General features: G+C 35.8%; 1 protein-coding gene across 2 annotated transcripts in view; it reads right to left on the bottom strand.

Moving 5' to 3' along the window:
• Nucleotides 1-430: 430 nt before the first annotated feature.
• The window catches only part of LOC122264405 (uncharacterized), a 48,433-nt gene continuing 45,891 nt past the window's right edge, over nt 431-2,972 (bottom strand). For both annotated transcript variants that reach the window (XM_086537993.1, XM_086537998.1), the window contains exon 10: nt 431-1,274. In XM_086537993.1, coding sequence (XP_086394119.1) covers nt 1,047-1,274 — 228 coding nt within the window. In that variant the 3' untranslated portion in view covers nt 431-1,046. The remainder of the gene's footprint in view (nt 1,275-2,972) is intronic.

The raw sequence follows: 2,972 nt of genomic DNA, 5'->3' as shown, positions 1-2,972 counted from the left end.
GAGAGAGGGAGAGGGGGAAGGAGAGGGAGAGAGAAGAGAGAGAGAGGAGATGCAGAGAGATGAGTAGTGGAGAGAAGAGAGAGAGAGGATGAGAGGGAGTAGTAGAGAGAGAGAGAGAGAGAGAGAGAGAGAGAGAGAGAGAGAGAAAGAAAGAGAGAGAGAGAGAGAGAAGGGGGAGGGAGGCCTAACAAAAGGAGGTAAACAATGCAAACATGTGTTTAGGGGAATATCAAATATGAATACCAATGAAATGGAGTATAGTCATGCTTGCTTATGTGTGCATGTCCCTCTTTTTTTTTTCTTTTTCTTTCTTTTTTTGTGGGGGGGGGGTGATAAACCATTGTATTTACCTCCTTGTATATCTTCTTTAAAATAAATATAAAGCAAAATCTTGGTGTAGCATCACTATGCAAGACAAATTAACTACCTCTTTTGTGGCTATTAATTTATTTGTTAAAAATAAAAACAACAAATTATAAAATGACACTTGGAGGAGACTCTTCTATCTGTAAAATGATTGTAGAACATCTATAATATGCATAACAAAGCCATGCACTACTCTCTTCTATAAAACTTCATATCACTACTGCTTTGCTCACACAATTTCTGAACTCTGACATCAGTTTAAACAATCTAATTTTAATGGGTATAAGGTAACGTTAAATTCAGCAAATTTCCAGCACAAGAAGTGTTCTACTTAAATTGTTGAAGATGTTACAAATCTAATTTGGCTTCTTAAATGAGCTGCCCATTTCCCTAGATAGTTTTTTTTACTTTCTTATTAGGCTACAATTACTCAAAATTCTATTACAAAAAAAAAAAAAGTTTAATCATAAAGCACAAGCAAAAACTTATTGGTCCTTTAAAGCCTTAGCTACATAAAATTTTACTACAGATCCTCTTCCTATACTGCCTTTGCTTTATTAAGCATGTAGCCTGTGATGTCTTTTCACCTCATACTTCAGACATGACAAAAAACTATAAACTACATGATGAGTGCAAGTTGAAACTTATAAAAATGGTCCAGATATAAGATGTAATATCACTCAAGACAAATCATCACTTTTCAATTCTTCTTCATCTTCATCTTCACCATCTTCTTTACCCGACTTATCATTATCCCCTTGAGATGAATGTGGACGATTGCTGAACAATGGTGGTGTAGCTGAGCCACCTCCTTCTGTTCCCAGTTCACCACGTACCATTTTCTCCAAAACAATTCTTGAAGCTTTTTCTGACACATCTAATGTCTTCAGGAAGAACTGGCGGCAAACCTGAGGAACATATTACACATACAGTTTACATACTCAACAGAAAAAAAAATAAAATAAATATCAACAAATAAATTAACCACAACAGATAAGTAAGTGAAAGTTGCACTTTTGCACAAGTTAAAATTATCATAAAACATAAAAGTAGGAAATTCAATATAACCTTAGTATCAAATAATAAAAAGATTAAAATGTATCCATTTCTTATGCAGTCCCTTATTTTTCCTTCACTTCTACTCCTTTTATCATCATTGTTCTGAAGAAGCTTGAAATTCTTTTTCAGCTTTGGTGAGTTAGAAACACTCTACTGCAGACTTACATCATTATGACTGAATGCAAATAGATGAAAAATAAAAAACTTTCTTAATCTTCAAGCACAAATGCAAATACATTTATGAAGCTTCAAATACCAAGTGAAATACAAATATGATTGGTACCTGGGACACATTAACAAATATTCTTTCAAAATAAAACGCTCTTCCTTAAATTCATCAGAAGATAACACCGACGTACCATTGATAATTCTTTTGAGGGCCACGCACCGAAGTTTTTGGTACAGGACACATAGATAAGTGGACCTATCAAATGACCATGGGTACAGTATCACATACATTGACCAAGAACAACAGTATTCTGGATCTTACCAAAGTGGATTTCACTTTACTTTGAGGATAAACAAACTGATCTTATTTATCAACTTTGCGAAAATTATTATTTTGCATAATTAAAGGAACTAAATTAATTATCAATGTGTGTACCATAAGTTTATGAGAATATTATTTACCACTTATTGACATTAGGCTGCTTGGCCGTTTATGGCACAAAAACAAGTCAATTATTTTCCAATGTCGGTGACAGACACACTGGTTCTTCCCCATTCGCAGGCGCGAGATGATGTTGCTGACACGATGTTGTGGTGTTCATTTGGCCGTCCAGACGCCGGCAAATGAGATATTTGGCACAAAGGCTTGCGGCGCTCGGGTGAGACAATGGCGGACAAGCCCTGAGGCTCGCGACTGAAATGCGTCTGAGAATCCCGAGGCGTTAGGTCTTTGCGTGTTTCGAAAAACACTGGCACGCTGAGACCTTCAGAGCCGCTAAATCGCCCGCGACGTGAATGGGTGTAATAAATTGTTTTTAACCTCCTTTGCAGAGCAGGTGTTCATATCATTACACGTCATCGTGAGTTTTTGGCCTGACAGCGGTGTTCCTGACATACATAGATGTTGAGGGCTTCGGACAACTGTGACCTTTTTTGTACTATGATTAATAATTAGTTGATGATGTACAATTACAATTCAGAATTAACTATAATATTTAAGCAACAATGGGTTTATCATAAAATCACAAAGCTAGTGGCATACACATTCTACCTCCTAAGAGTACCCGCTCATTGAGCAGGATAGAAGACCCTGATTGTCACTGCCATTAAGAGCTACCACAGTCTCTAGCTTGCACAATCTCTATGACAATAGCTAGGAGTCTAAGTTGCTGATCTCGTTGCTTCTATAAATCACCCGGGATGGAGATTCTTGCAGAGGCAAGGAGATGAGAAAAGGAAAAAGTGACATCAAACCCATGCTAGTGCTACATTAGTATATATAATATATATATATATATATATATAATATAAAAATAAATATATATTATATCTATAATATATAGATTACTAAGTTATATCATTTTAAACAAATACACACA

The sequence above is a fragment of the Penaeus japonicus genome, unplaced genomic scaffold (genome assembly GCF_977035675.1).
Source record: "Penaeus japonicus unplaced genomic scaffold, GWHDUDI00000001_assembly GWHDUDI00000001, whole genome shotgun sequence".
Taxonomy (NCBI): Eukaryota; Metazoa; Arthropoda; class Malacostraca; order Decapoda; family Penaeidae; genus Penaeus; species Penaeus japonicus.
Note: the sequence above shows the minus strand (reverse complement) of the source record. Positions and strands in the feature narration are given on the sequence as shown.